At 49.6% G+C, this 16,035-nt stretch overlaps 1 protein-coding gene across 1 annotated transcript in view; it reads right to left on the bottom strand.

Moving 5' to 3' along the window:
- arid3c (AT rich interactive domain 3C (BRIGHT-like)) overlaps positions 1 to 16,035 on the bottom strand; it is a 36,844-nt gene that overhangs the window by 19,181 nt on the left and 1,628 nt on the right. The window contains 4 exon segments of the mRNA XM_055504591.1: positions 7,314 to 7,394; positions 13,677 to 13,902; positions 13,904 to 14,286; positions 14,461 to 14,635. Coding sequence (XP_055360566.1) covers positions 7,314 to 7,394; positions 13,677 to 13,902; positions 13,904 to 14,286; positions 14,461 to 14,577 — 807 coding nt within the window. The 5' untranslated portion in view covers positions 14,578 to 14,635.

The following is a 16,035-nucleotide window of genomic DNA, read 5'->3' as shown; positions in this document are numbered from 1 at the left end:
GCTGGTTCCCCTTCACTGCTCTACCAGATCAGCAGAGCGTGAGAAGCTGCTCCACAGCTGTTGTCCATGGACATCACAGAAAACAGCCAAAAAAGACCTGGGTACTTTATTAACTTATACTTTACAATATTTATTTTAGTTTTGTATTGAAACTCCTTTTATCTGAAAAGAACACCCCCTATTAACTCCTGTCAGTTTGTCCACTAACAAGCCACAACGCGCTTCTGTTCACATTAAGGCACTTAAAGGCAGGAGCCATTGAAGAAGGAGGAAAAGGCCCCTTGCACTTTAATCAGGAGATGGAGGAGAGATAGCGACGGCCTCGTTCTGCCTTCAGTGGCTCAGCCCTGACTGCACACGCTGGGGCTGAGCTGTGGCGCATCAGCAGGATTTCAATCCGTCATTAACAAGTCGCTGTTTGTAGACACAGCTAACAACCAACACACAAGCCCCTCCTGACGTCTGACTCTGTGTGTGTGTGTGTGTGTGTGTGTGTGTGTGTGTGCGTGCGTGCATGTGTGTGTGCGTGCATGTGTGTGGTTGGATGGGAGCCAGAGTCTCCAGTGTGACAGCGGTGAGGGGTCAGGCAGAATGTGCTGTGACATAAGAACTGAGACGCAGAGCTGCAGCAAAGTAAAGCCGGCCACAGCTCATTTAAAGGAGGGACAGACCGACAGATCAGGCTACGCTACACTGTAAACTGAGGTTTGGCACAAGACCACATGCTTCACTGCTACTATAGCGTTTTAACCACCAACAGCTGATGGATGGATGGATGGATGGATGGATGGATGGATGGATGGATGGATGGATGGATGGATGGATGGATGGACGGACGGATGGACACATGATGGATGGATGGATGGATGGATGGATGGATGGATGGATGGATGGATGGATGGATGGATGGATGGATGGATGGATGGATGGAAGGAGTGTCAAGCAGACATTTATGGAGCTTGAAGCTCAGTGAACAGTTCAGTGAGTAACAGCCGCACACAGAGCCAGTGGAAGGAGCTGAGTATCAGCCATTATCGCTGTTTATTTGGAGGTGGCGAGGCATCGGCATGGCAGCGGTAAGTGGCCAACGGTCAACACGACAAAGCTGGAGGTGAGACTCACTGATGACCTGCAGTGACAGACTCTTAAGACCAAGTGAGTCAGTGACACTGAAGCGCTGCTTCTGCTGCTCGTCTGTTTCACTGCAGACATTTTTAATGGCGTTTCAGCGTGAGGCCAGCGGAGCAGCTCACCTCTGCAGCGTAACAAGCCCAGCTGGGTCAATGCTGGCTGTCATCCAGGCACACAGCCTGATGTGGGTGTGAGCTGCAGGAGGTGAGCGCAGCAAACACACAACGAGCCTCGGGTCAATATGAGCAAACACGGGACGCAGACCTGGGACCGGTCCAGATATAGAAGCAGCAGCTGGATGGTCTCATTAGGCTGAGCTGCAGAGCTCCTGCTGACAACAAGCTAGCTCTAAACGCTGCCACTACATTCTCACATCGGCCCAGTGAAAACGCTGTTGCACCAGTCGGCTCCTTCCTGCAGACTCTCCAGGCTCACGTCCCTGCGCCTGCTGCCCCGGTTCACTGTGTGTGGGCCGGCTCTGGGGCCCGTCTGGGCCCAGCTCTGCCCCAGGAGCCCTGACAGGTTAATCCTGCCCCGCTGGTGTCCACAGACATCCTTCAACCTGCATCCCCTGCAGGTACAGAGGTACAGGTACATGTACAGATGCAGGTACAGGCACAGGTACAGGTAAAGGTACAGGTACAGGTACAACTACATGTACAGGTACAGACATGTACCTGTACATGACCAGTAAAAAGGAGCCCCCTTTGTTTCTCTCTGACCAACTACAACAGAAGAGAGGTGGAACCAGTTCCCAGTGAGATACTGGTTTATCACCGTACGAAAAACAGCCACAGGTTTGTCTTCGTCTGTCGCAATAGAAAGAATTCTAGTAAAAGTTGAATTATCTCAGATGAGCAAAGACAAGAGAAGCCTTGTGAAGTAGCTCTGCTTTAGTTGAATGAAGAGGAGCAGAGGAGGAAGAGACGAGTGACCACACGCAAAAGAACAGATTATGGACTGAACTGCACTGACCCAGTGTGTGTGTGTGTGTGTGTGTGTGTGTGTGTGTGTGTGTGTGTGTGTGTGTGTGTGTGTGTGTGCGTGTGTGTGTGCGTGCCTCTATGTGTGTGCGTGTGTGTGCCTCTGTGTGTGCGTGCGTGCCTCTATGTGTGTGTGTGTGTGTGTGTGTGTGTGTGTGTGTGTATGCTTGTGTGTGTGCGTGCGTGCCTCTATGTGTGTGTGTGTGTGTGTGTGTGTGTGTGTATGCTTGTGTGTGTGCGTGCGTGCCTCTATGTGTGTGTGTGTGTGTGTGTGTGCATGTGTGTGTGCGTGCGTGCCTCTATGTGTGTGTGTGTGCGTGCCTCTATGTGTGTGTGTGTGTGTGTGTGTGTGTGTGTGTGTGCGTGCGTGCCTATATGTGTGTGTGTGTGTGTGTGTGTGTGTGTGTGTGTGTGTGTGTGCTTGCCTCTGTGTGTGTGTGTGTGTGTGTGTGTGTGTGTGTGTGTGTGTGTGTGTGTGTGTGTGTGTGTGTGTGTGTGTGTCTGTGTGTGTGCGTGCATGTGTGTGTGTGTGTGCGTGCGTGCCTCTATGTGTGTGTGTGTGTGTGTGTGTGCGTGTGTGTGTACTAGCCATCTGCTTACACAATGCTGCCCTGAGCTGCCTGGAGTTCTGGCAGGAAATACCAGCTCTGTTTGATGATGTCGCACTTAACCATAAATCCAACCCCCCCCCCCCCCCCCCCCCCCCCCCCCTCCAGTTCACCCCATCCCCCATCCTGCTTCTCCACATCCACTTTCCTTGACTTTGACATTTTTGGTAGTTTTTCCACACTTTGTTCCTGCACCCAGTGATCCACTGATTGCTAAGCTGGGATGTCATTGTCTAACACTGAGAAAAACACCTCCCTGCAGACAATTTCCTGCAGTGTAGCTCTTGTTTTGTGTGACGTGAGTTATGGTCTGATTGGCTTCCATTTATTAGATTCATTAAGTTATGCAATCTAATTAAAATCTCGCCACTAGAAGAGCAGCTGCAGTTCAGAGGGAAAAGAAGCATGTTGGTCATGAACTGAGATCCATGTGTTGTTTTTATAGTCAGTCTGGACTGAAACAAGCAATCTGATTTATAATATACACAAATGTGTGTGTTCAAAGACTCATATATATTATTACTGCAGTACATATTCATAATGAGCATCATATAGAACAGGTCCCAGAGTTTACAACTTCCTGTGAGTGTTTGCATTTTAGGAACTAGAGCATCCACACACAGCGTTGATGCAGCGCTGCTCTTCAGCTTCAGCCTCATTTAACATTTAACATTTAACACAGCTGATGTACAGTAAGCACGGGGTGAGATCAACCCCTCAGAGCGCTTGGAGCGCTAACCTGTGGTGTGTCTAGCCACGGGCGCAGCGTTTAGGCGTCTGAGTGATCAGCTTCATCACATCAACGCGTCCTCCATGTGTTCAGAGCTGGCGCTGCAGCAGGACAACACGCAGAGCAAGAATGTGGAAGAGTTCATCTGAGAATGAACCACGATCACTCAGAACACATGCACCGTACATGTGACCCCGTCACACTGGCAGTCAAATACATACGGAAAAGTAGCAGTAGAACATAAAACAATGGAAGTTCCTCTTGAGCTGGAACAGGAAGCGCTAGCGTGTCAGCCAATCAGAGGCCGACTTCACCAGCCTATGGGACTGGAGCCCTCAGATAGGATGTAGCACTGGTCTGGTGAGCCGGTGAGCTGCTGACCAGTGGTTGGACGACAGCAGCACACGCTTCATGCTTCTACTTCTACTTTTTCATGGGAATGAATTTGTTGCGCTGTTTCCAAAGGGTTTGATTTTCTTTGTTGCCCATGAGCAAACAGGCGTCGTCTGCGTTCACCAAACACTGTGGAAAAAGGCGCTGTGGCCCTCAGCCCTAATCTGCAGTTTAAATCTGATGATCCATACGATCTCTGACCAACTCAGGTCTGTTGAGCGCGACTCTGACGGACAGAGACTCACAAGTAGGTCAGAGGCCGCACAACACGGCTTATGGCAAACAGCAACAAAGTGTTAGCGCTGATGTCAGGTTTCACCGGGCAGCGATTAAAGGGATCACGTTTCACGGCACAGTCGCGCTCTTAAAGGCACAGTTCAGGGCTTTCACTGCCTCTGATCATCACTGCAGTAACGCAATGCTTCCATCAGTATGTTCTCACATGTGGGTTCACACAACTGTAGTAAGACATGAAGCAGAGCACAAGGAGTTGGAGCCAAACGTCTGCTGCCTCTGCTGCTTCCTGTCGGTGCCTCAGCTTCATGTTGCTGCTGCTTCCACAGCTGAAGGCTCCGTGCAGCATGGGGTCGTGCTCGGCTGTGAACTCACACGGACCCGTCACTTTTGCCTGGCGTGTGTGAGCTGCTGGCGCCGTCCACAGTTTAAGGTGCAGAACAAACCTGCCGCTTTCAAACACAACACTCTGGTTCCCGTTGTGTTGCTGCCGGCTGCTGTGGCTCAGTCTGTGCCTGCCATGAATTTCATTCATACATGTTACTTTGTTTATTTAAAAAATGCTCCATCCAGTACAAAAACCCAGTGGGATTCAGTTCAGTTGCACAGGAAGGTACATTTTTAGTAGAATTTGGGGGTGATACATTAGAAACGCTGCTTGGTCCAGAGTGCAGCCTGGTCCAGTGTCTCCCTGTCACTGTCTATTAAGCTCCTGTCTGCCCATCATCACGCATCATACACATCATACTGCTGGACTCAAACACAACACACACAATGCAAGTCTCAATAAGGCCAATATTGATTTTGTATTTCCCACGTGAGCAGTGTTTTCACATTGATGTTAGTGGAGCCTGAATCAAAGTGGAGACAAGACAAAGGTCACATCACAACCTGCACCAGCAGGTCTAGCATCTATTAATGCTAAGCGTCACTGCACCGGCCCCAGTGGATTAAAGCTTCTCCTTCGGCCTTTGCACCGCGTGCCTTCAAACTGTGGCAGCAGACGCAGACAAACAACTGCTTCCTTCCTTCACACGAGCCCCGTCAGAAGCACGTTCAGTTTGCACTGAATGCAGCTGCAGCTCGGCTTCAGGTGTCCGGTTGCTTCTCTGACCCCGTGAACCAGCATGGATGCCTCCCCTGACGCTAAATGTCCGTGTGGCACTTATCAGCGGCCGTGCACTCACTTCTCTTTGTCCACCTTTCATTCCCTGTCTTCGCAGCCACTCGGGTCCCTGTTAAAGTGCTGCAACAAGCCTGGACAAGGAGCCATGCAGTCCTTTCCATGAGCCAATAATCTGTGACATTCCTCTAGGACGCCTTCAGAAACAAAGCGCACACCTTTGCATAGTCTCATCTGCAGGAGATGATGTGCAGCCTCTGGCCTCCACCTGCTGCATTCATGTGACCTCCAACAAGTCAAAATATGCTACGATAGAAGGTAAAGTTTGCTGGTAACATACTGGTTTCCACTGACGTGGACGGGGGTTACACCCGAGTTCACTGTTGGCTGACACATTGTTTCCAGGGGCTGAAAGGAAAGAGCTTCATGTGTCAGTTAACACCAGTAAAGCCCATAATGAGGCAGCATCAGACCGGAGCCACAGCAGGTTTAACGTTCATGGATCTTCTAGTCAAATCACAACAGCATCAGTGCTCATTCAGTCTGAATCTGGTGCTTGTTTTATACAAATATAAATACTTCAGAGATGTTTTATTTTTAGGATTTTAGGTGCAAATCCATTTTTTATTATTAGTATTTGTATTAGTGTAGTGACTACTTCTTCCCTCTCCCCTGAATGCAGCCGACACATGTGGCTGAGGCCAAACAATGGAGAACGTTGAACCATCTGGCAAGGTGCCGTGTTGACCATTCAAAAGCTGCCAGCCACATTCCAGAGATGCCTTCGCTTTGAATCTCTATTAACACATCTGAGCCAAACAACGCAGCTGCTGGATGTCATCGCTACATACAACCTTCATGTGATCAGAAACGTCATCGCCAAAAAGCTCGGATGAAACCGTTCATTCCTGTGGTCAGTAGTTGTCTGTTAGCGGCGTCCATTTTACATGAGCCCATAGAACAAAGCAGCGTGAGTCCTGCTGTGGGACCGAAGGACCATCAGTCTGATGATCTCTCTCTGTGGCTGATGATCATCACTGTGAAGAGCCTGCGGCTGTTCAGGGCGTCACAGGTTTCTACTGTAACAGCTTCACAGCTGCTCGTCAGACTGCAGCTTTATGAATTGAATGTGGCTGTTTAAGCGTCTAACACTTCATCCCACTCACCAGAACGCAGATCACCAGGCCTGTATTCCTACAGTAACATGTCATAAAGCTGCTAAAGGGCCAAACGGGGATGAACGCAGCACAATGAACCTTGGACGAAGCCAGTAAGTAATTGGCTGCAGGTTTCCTCCGACACCTGGGATCAATGAATCCCCACGTGTCACCTTCAACATCTCATTTAGTGGGAGGTTGAAAGTTTGAGCAGGACAAGAACCTTCCTCTGCCTGATGTTCATGTAAAACACAGCTTTGTGGTTTATTTAACTAATTAAACAAGTGAAGCTCAAGACTTCGCTTTTTTAAGCTTGTAAATTCATTTGTGATCATCAGATGTTAACAAAATACCAAGAGACGTGAGAAGCACATCATCCTGGAGATGCTGCTGAAACCATGAGAGCTGCGTCCAACAAGAAGACATGACATGAAGCACGTCAGCAAATCATCTAATCTGATTTCATTTGTATCATTTCACCTGAACAAGCCCCACTCTAGGCCAACAGACAAGTGTGAGTCCTTTCTATTGTGGTTCAGCTGTTGTTGATCTCTGATGGAGTCTCTTCAGCTGCTTAATGCTCCACTCCTGCGTTTACCTGCTGCTCCTGAATCTATGTTATAAAGCATCATGTGCCTCCAGCTCATAGAACCTGGAGAAGTGTCACCTCACGCGTCTCCATCACACAGAAAGGCTATTGTGCTTCAGTCAGGCTGTGGTGGTGTGAGAGGAGAGCAGGAAACACGACCAGTGGCCTTTGTTGGGCGGATGTGGACCTGTCACTCAGCCAACTTGTGTTTTGTGTGCGTGTGTGCCTGCGTGTGTGTGTGTGCGTGCGTGTGCGTGTTTGTGCGTGTGTGTGCATGCGTGCGTGTGCGTGTTTGTGCGTGTGTGTGCATGCGTGCGTCGTGTGCGTGCGTGTGTGTGGAGGGAGATGTGCTCAGAGTTACTGACCTCCTGGATCAGAGGCTCTGAGCTCCCACTGCCTCTGGCTTTTCCCAGCGTCCTCTGTGCCGACCCGCTGCCTCGGCCTGACTGAAGACATTTTAGAGGAAACACTTGATTATCCTTGACTGACCTCACACTGCAGCAGTTTGTGGAGACAGAAGTAGTGTGTGGTGTGTTATTAAAGCTTGGCCTGTGTGTCAGCGGAACACATTCATCCTAACATTGTGAGAGTCAGAGCCAACGTTTGAAAAGAGCACCTGCGACAATAAGCTGCGAATGAGACACATGAACGTGTGTTCATAGTGCAAAAATTAACGTTAATATTAAATGATGCTCAACAATTGTTAACTTTACAAAATGTATTAACTAAGTTAGACGTGAGAGCAGGAAGCTGCCACTTTCACTGTCGCTGTGCTGCATTGAAAGGCCACTGAGCAAACAGGGCCTCAAACCTCCATCTTTTGACTAATGCATGAGGTTTAGACGCATGTTCAGGGACTGTTCAGGATAAAACCTTATTCATCAAGCCTTTTCTCTGGCAGCTCTGCTGATCTTCTCTGTAGAACGATGATTCTTAATAACCAGAAGTATCAGTAGCTTTATATGAAACACGCTGCAGAGCACCGTCCTAACACACCACATGCAAACTCTCGATGGTGGGTATGCAAAACACATGTAAAGGGGCCATAAGTTTGATGATGAACAAAACATTTACAAATCTGGGCCTTTTGTTTTGTTAGTGGGTGTCATTCTGCCTGGTTCCTCCTCACGCTCAGCTCTGGTCTGGACACCTGGCACCAGGTCCTAATGTACTCACCTTCACTTGACCGTAGAGCTGATCACGGTCCAAACACTGGCACATCAGCTCCACTGACTGATATGAGGGTACTGGTACTGATGAGGGGGAGGGATGTGATGGGACACACAGCCTGCGACAGGAGCTGCAGCAGACGGGACGCGTCCCCATGTCTGCATCACCTCGAAACTACACGTCACGTTCCTTCCTGGGCTTGTCTACATTCTATTTGTCCAGATTTTATATGTCTAGATTCTATTTGTCTAGATTTTAATGTCAAGATTCTATTTGTCTAGATTGTATTTGTCTAGATTCCATTTGTCCAGATTCTATTTGTGTAGATTCTATTTGTGTAGATTCTATTTGTCAAGATTCTATTTGTCCAGATTTTATTTGTCCAGATTCTATTTGTGTAGATTCTATTTGTGTAGATTCTATTTGTCCAGATTTTATATGTCTTCCTTCCTGGGCTTCAAATGATCCATATGAGCCAAGAGATACATGCTAACGCCACCACTTCAACCTCCAGCATTTGTCCAGACCTCGCAAAGCCCCGCAAAAAATGCTCAGATTCTATTTGTCTACATTCTATTTGTCCAGATTTTATATGTCTAGATTCTATTTGTCTAGATTTTAATGTCAAGATTCTATTTGTCTAGATTGTATTTGTCTAGATTCCATTTGTCCAGATTTCATTTGTCTAGATTTTATTTGTGTAGATTCTATTTGTGTAGATTATATTTGTGTAGATTCTATTTGTCCAGATTTTATATGTCTAGATTCTATTTGCGTAGATTTTATTTGTCCAGATTTTATTTGTCTAGATTCTATTTGTGTAGATTCTATTTGTGTAGATTCTATTTGTGTAGATTCTATTTGTTTAGATTCTATTTGTCCAGATTTTATTTGTGTAGATTCTATTTGTGTAGATTCTATTTGTGTAGATTCTATTTGTGTAGATTCTATTTGTCCAGATTCCATTTGTGTAGATTCTATTTGTCTAGATTCTATTTGTCCAGATTTTATTTGTCTAGATTCTATTTGTGTAGATTCTATTTGTCCAGATTTTATTTGTCTAGATTCTATTTGTCCAGATTTTATTTGTCTAGATTCTATTTGTCCAGATTCTATTCGTGTAGATTCTATTTGTGCCATAGCACCAGCCTGTACGCGCCGACGGCCTGAGCTGCAGCTTCTCGTGCACTGGATGAGTCGACCTCAGACCAGCGCTCCAGCATCTCTACAGGCCAGTGGAGCCTCTGCCTTTTATGTTTATTAGCTCCAGAAATGTGCACACACTGGCAGGAGAGCAGTGAAACCCTCCAAGGATCATGGACCGGCTCTAAATCAGCAATAACAGCAGATCCTCCTCACGGCACCAGCGAGACCTTGACACGAAGGCCCACTTTTATGGCAGCAATCGAATCTGCTAGTTTGGCGTTTTGTCTATCAATGATTGCTCAGTCTTATTAGCGGCTGCTGCTGCTGCCGAGCGGCTGCCGAGCGGCGCATACAGGCCTCCAGGCACCGAGCGTGCGTTTGATTACACATGAAAAATGCTGACAGGCCATTATAGTGGATGCAAATGAGGCTGAAGGTCACACATACTGAGGAATCAGCTTTGTCGTGTGTGGTAGGAGCAGATCTGTGCATGTTATTAATAACGAACGCTGTTTATGTGGATCGAGCCACGTCGACACTGCAAAGATCTGCAAGGAGCTGAATCCTGAAAGTCCTGAAGCAACAGGCCAAAGCAATGGTGCTTCAAACAGAGGAAGGCGGTGGACTGGAGTCCCTGAACCTCTTTACATAACAGACAGACATCACGCACATCATTGTTGGTTCATTGTGTTTAACCAAAGCAGTGTTTTCCTAATTGGAATAAATGTAAACTACCGACTCCTTAAAGACGTCACACACGTTTAACTATACTTAAAGTCAGTGGTTCAGCGCGTTGGCAAATGACTGCTACTGGATTAATCCGCTGTGGTATTAACTGGACACAGGCCACAGACACAGACTTTTCCTGGTTCGGCTCCACGTTACCACGTCCCATTCATTTTATAACATGCAACCCTCATGTAGGTCCTGCACCAGGTCCAATAACTTAGCCCTGAAAGGCCTCCACGTCATTGGTCACGGGACCAATGACGTGGCATCATTTCATTGTCACGCTCTGTGACACCACGTACATATCTATATTTCAAAGGGCCAAACGCGTTGTCATGGTAATAGTGAGGGCCTCCCCAACAATGGAGGGATGGAAAAAGCCAGTCAGAGACACGGCAGTGAGGCAATGTTTGCCCACCAGTCAGGTCTCATAAACGGGGGGGGGGGCTTTTGCAGGCAGCTGCAGAAATTCCAGGCTGCCACGATTAAAAAGTAACACCCACCCTGTGGAGTGGGGGGGGGGTGTTTGAACAAGCTGACCCTGCCGCTGTTTTAATGAAAAGAGAGAAGCCATTTGCAGTAAAAACAAGGAGATCTCAATGGCGCATTGTGCCGAGACCACTTTTCACTGCCTGTTGACTCCCAGTGCCTTCACTCAGAGCTCCACAATGACAGGAGGACAAAAAAGACACAGTCCAAACACAAGTAACAGCATGAGAAGGCAAATAAGACGCTCTGTGTCTGTTTCACGATGGATCTCTGACGACAGCGCTGATTAAAACCCAGTCAATGTCTCAGTATGACGTTCCACTGGAAAAAGGCCCCGCCATAAAAGAATCACCTCAGAAACAGGAGAATCTCCCTGTGCAGAATTATTGGATTATAATTATTGATGTGTTTTGTATTTATTGAGCTGAATGAGTCCGGACTCAAATTGAATCCTGGACCTGTAACGTGTTCTGAAGCCTTTAACTGAGCCTGCGCTCGGTGCCGGCGCTGCACAGTGTTCACGCTCACGCTGGACTTCACAGTGAGACCGTCCACGTCCACACGGACACACGGAGGAACCCCCCCCCCCCCCCCCCCCCCCCGCCGTGAGCCCACCCTGGAACTGTAGGAGCTCAGTAAAGGAGTCCAGGAATGAGGAACACGTCCCCAGTGACGTCGTTACAGCTGCGAGACGAACCCGAGGCAGCGCCACAGTAATTAGTTCTCCAGTAGTTTGGACTTAGTTTCCTGATGGACAGAGGAGCCTGCGTTCCACGTTTTATGGCCACATTAAAGCGGATGCAGCCGATTGTTTTTCAAGACACGACTGAACACACACAGAACTGGACCCTGAACCACTTCACGTCCACCTGACGTTGCTTTATTCCTTATGGATCGCGATGGTGGGACAGCGCCACACTCACAAGCAATGAGAGGAACAGAGACGTTGAGCTCGGAACCTGTGCTCAACTCACCGCTGCCTCCGGGTTCTGTGCGGGTTCTGTTTAAAATGCTGCTCTGCATTCAAATGGATCTGATGCAGACGCTTTCTAGGATCCAGAACTGGCTCCGATGCCACATGATGGGGCTATATTTGCAGTGAGGGATTTGAGTGGCAGGGGGAGGGGAGTGAAACCAAACACCCCAGCCTCTTTGGAACCAGAACCAGGAGGAGCTTGGAGCTACATTAAACATCACTCATATCTGATCATCACGACCGGCATCAGATGATCCGAGCGAACATGGGTTCTGTCCAGCCAGTACTGAGCACAGACCCACAGCGGATCAACGAGCTGCTGCTGCTGCGATGCGGTGCACAGAACCGGTCCATGCTTGGCCCGGCCGGCCGTCAGACGGCGCCAGCGGCTCCTCTGGAGCCGTCTGACGGCGCAGCTTCACTCGCCACAGCAAACGTCTGCTTTAACTGCTGCGTTGCTCTCAGCTGCAGGACGTGACAGCAGCGTATTACATGACGGCCTTTCAACAGCCGGCCAGTGTATCTGAGGAAAAACCCGATGAGTCAGCAGAACTACGTTCAGCTGCCTTTGAGCCGCGACCTGCAGCTCTCTCTGCTGTCATCTCAGCGTATGCAAATGGGCCGTCTCCACAGTGGTGCAGTTTGTAACAGCACGTGGGTTTGTTTCTGCTTGGTAACAGTCTGGCACCGGGCCGACTCGCCACACGCGGACCCCACGCGCCGCCAGACGGGGAGATCCCAGCGCTGCTGGGTGGGAGCCAGCTTGGAACAGGACCAGGTCCAGTTCCCTGCAGCAGCTCCTCTGTGCGTCTGTGCCTCGGGACCGGGTCGTCTCCTGTCAGCGTCAGGAATGTCCCTCCAGCTTTTACTATCTAATCTCTTTGGTTTCTCTCTCTTTATTATCTCCTGCTGCCTCATTAAAACTTAAAATCAGATTTACAGGCTGCCGTCCGTGTTGTCGGCACCGGTGCCGGCCGGGCTCGCAGACGTTTCACCCGCTGTACTCTGTCTGTGGCAGTGTGATTTAGGAGCTGCTCTAAACGCAGACGGGTTTCTTTGGGTTCAGATCAGATTAAAACTTGTCTGCCTCAGTGCGGCCTTTTTATATTTAGCCCACATCTTGTTCCTATTTGCAAAGATGCATTTACGGCCTTCAAATGTGGTTTTGTTTTGCAGCTTTAAGCATGCTTACTACCCTGGCTCCACTCTGTCTGCCTAACAGCCATAAGCATCCTTTTATTGTCCCATGACCATTACACTCAATGACTACGTACAAATGACCCCCGCAGTAACTGCACATCCTGAGGAATCTTTGAAGCGTGTAGCCTGATTTTACATGCACGACCACAGGAAACTTATCTTTATGAAAATAAACGTGTTGTCAGTAAAAGTAAAGGCTTCATAATGAGGCTAAGACGTGGAGCCCAGAGCCGCCTCCTCAAGCTTTTCCTTTGGTCGCAAGCTCTAATAACTTGACTTACATCAGTGTCTTTGATGTTAAATAATGTAAAGCTGATACTGTTACATTGTGAATGTGAATTAAATACTCGTACATGTGAAAAGAGAACATAACTTTTCCTCCACAGTCTCAACTCATTACCCTCTGCACATAATTGTCTCTATGCAGAAGCTACTGGTTTCAGCTCCTATGTAAATTGCATTTCCATGCATTGGTTTGCTTTAATGCGCAGCGCTAATGCAGTCACTAATGTACACATTACATTTAGGGAAGTCTGTAAATGATCCGTCATAAATAAGAGATGACAAGAGACATCCACAAGCGCTTAGAGAGTATAGATCTGCATCCAAACAGCTGTATATCAGTCAAATAACTTGTCATTAACCAGCCGCTGGCTCAACAAAGAGCAGAAGGTGCAATTAAATAATGCAGAACTGGCACCGAACCACGCGGAGCGGGTAATTAATGGTTAATCTTGTGAATAATAAATATTGTTCCCAGGTTGTAAATAAGCTCAATAAATCCTTGAGTCAAAGTTCAACAGAAACGGAGTTGATGAATTTTATTCGCTCTGAGTGAAAACGCTGCAGACGCAAGTGCGCGCGACGGAGCGCGTCTGCGGAACGGACTTCACGAGCGACTGAAACGCACCAAAGTTTCCAGTGGGCTCAAAATGCATCAGAACGGAGAGTAAAGCGTGTTACTGGACCAAACAGAGCCCTACTTTTATCAGAACCGAGCTTCGCGGCGCCGTCCTACCTGCTTGAACTGCTCCTCGTAGGTCCACTCGTGGTGCTGGGACTGCGGGTGCGCGGACGGGGACTCGGAGCGACGCGCGGGGACGAAGCCGGCCGGGACCCTGCTCAGGAGGTGCACGTGGGCGCTGTTCGGCGACGGACGGTGCGCGTGGCGGTTCAAGCCGCCGCCGTCGTCGTCCTCCTCCTCGTCGTCCATGAGCTCGTGCTCCTCCGTCCTCCGCCTCCTCCTCCCGCTCCTTGTCGCGGCTGTCCGGCCTGGAGGCGTCCCCGTCCCCGTTCCCGTCCCCGGGACGGAGCTCCGTGTGGGGCAGCGGCGCGCCGCGCATCGCCGCCTGGTAGTGGCGGAACGCCAGCGTCTGCTGCTGCAGCTGCGACTCCACCATGGAGCGGAGCTCCTTCTCCTTGTCCGCCTGCCGGAGCTTCTCCTCCAGGGCCAGCCGCGCCGCCTGCTGCCGCTGGAGGTTCTCCATGACCGCCTCGAGCTTCATGCCGCCGCCGGGCTGCTGCTGCTGCTGCTGCGGCGGCGGCGGCTGGGCGCCGGGGAACGCGCCGTGGGAGGAGGCGGAGGGCGCCGGGAGGGAGAGACCGCTGGCGGACGAGAAGGAGCCGGGCTGCGGGACGAGAGGATGGAGCCACGTTAAACAGCCTCGTTACGCGCTGGACACTTTGGACCTCACACTGACCCAATGTAAAGCGGAACACCCGTCCAATACTTCAGTCAAATGGATAAAGTTGTGCCGAGAGCGCGTAAACGCCGCGCGTAAAGTGGAGAAACGGGCGCTTACCAGAGCGGCTTTAGTTGCTATCCTCGTGTTATCAACCATGCTTCGCTCCGTCTGATGCGTCCAAATGCTGTCAAACGGATGGAGGACTCGACTTCCAGCGCTGCCGACGTCCCGCATTAACAGCCACGCATCGAGCGACCCGGACCGTGCGGTGCTGAACGCTGGAGCCGCCGAGCTGCTTTTGGCAACAAGTGGCAACTGTGGTGAGAATGACCTCTGGAGGCTGCGAGCAGCGCCTCACACCTGATCCCACGGAGCCACTCCTGCGCGCACACAGCTGTTCATCACTGCCTCATTGACTCACAGCGCTTCCTGTCGCGTGTTACACGCATGTTCCAGTGGAGACGTCCACACGCAGCTTCTCCACCGTTAAACGCCAAAGTGGGTTTAGAAAAGGTCGCGTTGGTCAGATTTCTCAGAATAATCTCCTGGTTTACAGTTTAAGGCTGGGTTGAATCAAACAGCCGTTCCAGCTGTTCCATAGAGTTTCATGGACGGCACGTCTGCGGCTGCACTGCGTCGTAAACAGAACGCTGGTGAAGCCTGCATTTACCACAGAACCTACAATTACGGCTCACTGTGATGAAGCATATATCATTTAGCTCAAGCAAATCAATTATCATCAGCAGGCTCAGAAGAACCAGCGGCTCCTTCTGCCCCATCGTAGGTCACAGCAGCTTCGCTTTGAGTGCAGTGAGTGCACGTGTTGCCTCAGAGCAAGGCAGCAAAGAGAGTAGGAGCCGGTTCCATCCAAGCAGAAACGCAAGAGTCTGGTCTTTGTTTAACTTCAACCTGAGTTAACGCTCACGTTTGGAACTATTAGGACGCAGCTGCTGGATCTGGTTCTGGATCTGGATCTGGATCTGGTTCTGCACTAAGGCAGTAATAAACAAATGGCAAATACCACTATGTAACAAGCTCCGGTAGCAGGTCTGACTGAGCCACGCTGCTCCGTCACCAGTTAATGGGTTAAAGCCTGTTTGACACCAGGAGCTTCTCAGGCGCGTTTGAATGGACGCTCCTTTGTCTCTGTCTTCCACTGTGACATTAAAGATCAGCTGTGAAGGTTCTCGCTAGAACAGGCCTGTAGATCTGCAGACTGGGGTGGGTGTTAGTACCTGTCTGAGTTATATGTTATAACTCAGTTCCTCTGACTCGGACAGATTTATGGGCCGTGTGAATGCCTCCACATCAAACAGTGGCTGATAAACATTTATGGTAAAAACATTCTTTTATTTTTCCATGTCCTTTTGATTTATTGTGAGCATTTATTTGTCCTTTATTGTTTCCAGCACATCAACTGCACGTGCACATGAACTTTAACTTTTGTGGAGTTGGTCCAGCAGCTTCTGGGAAGCTGAACCCAGAAGGAACCGGCACCAAGCTGCTCTCAGTGCTCTGCTCTGCTCTCCAGTGGCGCTGAGTCCAGATCCAACCCCTGAAACGCAGCGCCGTGACGGCTCCTGCACAGAACCAGAGCCCAGAACCAGCGAGCTGGGCTGAACCGCATCAGCCGCGATGCAACCTCTCGGTGGTAGAAACGCGCTGAGGGCGGAGGCAGTGGATGATGATCAG

Source organism: Betta splendens, chromosome 19 (assembly GCF_900634795.4).
Source record: "Betta splendens chromosome 19, fBetSpl5.4, whole genome shotgun sequence".
Lineage (NCBI taxonomy): Eukaryota > Metazoa > Chordata > Actinopteri > Anabantiformes > Osphronemidae > Betta > Betta splendens.
Note: the sequence above shows the minus strand (reverse complement) of the source record. Positions and strands in the feature narration are given on the sequence as shown.